The 507-nt window shown below is 61.3% G+C and overlaps 1 protein-coding gene across 1 annotated transcript in view; it reads right to left on the bottom strand.

The window, feature by feature from the left end:
• Nucleotides 1–66: 66 nt before the first annotated feature.
• RAB3A (RAB3A, member RAS oncogene family) overlaps nucleotides 67–507 on the bottom strand; it is a 964-nt gene continuing 523 nt past the window's right edge. Inside the window, exons 2-3 of the mRNA XM_009649320.2 lie at nucleotides 371–489; nucleotides 67–247 (exon numbers count right to left, since the gene is read on the bottom strand). Coding sequence (XP_009647615.1) covers nucleotides 67–247; nucleotides 371–489 — 300 coding nt within the window. The remainder of the gene's footprint in view (nucleotides 248–370; nucleotides 490–507) is intronic.

Below are 507 nucleotides of genomic sequence, written 5' to 3'. Positions count from 1 at the left end.
TTTTTGAGAGGTGACAACTCACCGCCGATATTGAAGCAGAAGAATTACAGCAAGGGAATTAAGCCCCTAATTAAATGATTTGTGGGAAGATGGCTGCACCGGGGTGGGCCTCCCCCACTCACCCAGGTGCTCGGCGAGCTGGCGGCCCTTCTCTGAGGAGACGACGCGCTCGTCCTCCATGTCACACTTGTTCCCCACCAGCAGGACCTGGGCATTGTCCCAGGAGTAGGTCTTGATCTGGGTGGACCTTTGGGGAAGGCAAAGAGGGAAATCGCACGGGGGGGGCAGAGCACGGCGCCGGGGGGACACCTGTGAAGGGGTGGGAGGGCACATGGTTGGAGGGGTCCCCGGAGCACGCCCAGGCGCTCACCAGTCCTGCACAGCGTTGAAGGACTCCTCATTGGTGATGTCGTACATCAGGATGAAGCCCATGGCGCCACGGTAGTATGCGGTGGTGATGGTGCGGTACCGCTCCTGGCCGGCCGTGTCCTGGGGCAGGGGGAGAGC

Source organism: Egretta garzetta, unplaced genomic scaffold, assembly GCF_000687185.1.
Source record: "Egretta garzetta isolate BGI_Z169 unplaced genomic scaffold, ASM68718v1 scaffold392, whole genome shotgun sequence".
Classification (NCBI taxonomy): domain Eukaryota; kingdom Metazoa; phylum Chordata; class Aves; order Pelecaniformes; family Ardeidae; genus Egretta; species Egretta garzetta.
The sequence above is the reverse complement of the archived record's forward strand: the minus strand, read 5'-3'. Positions and strand labels throughout refer to the sequence as shown.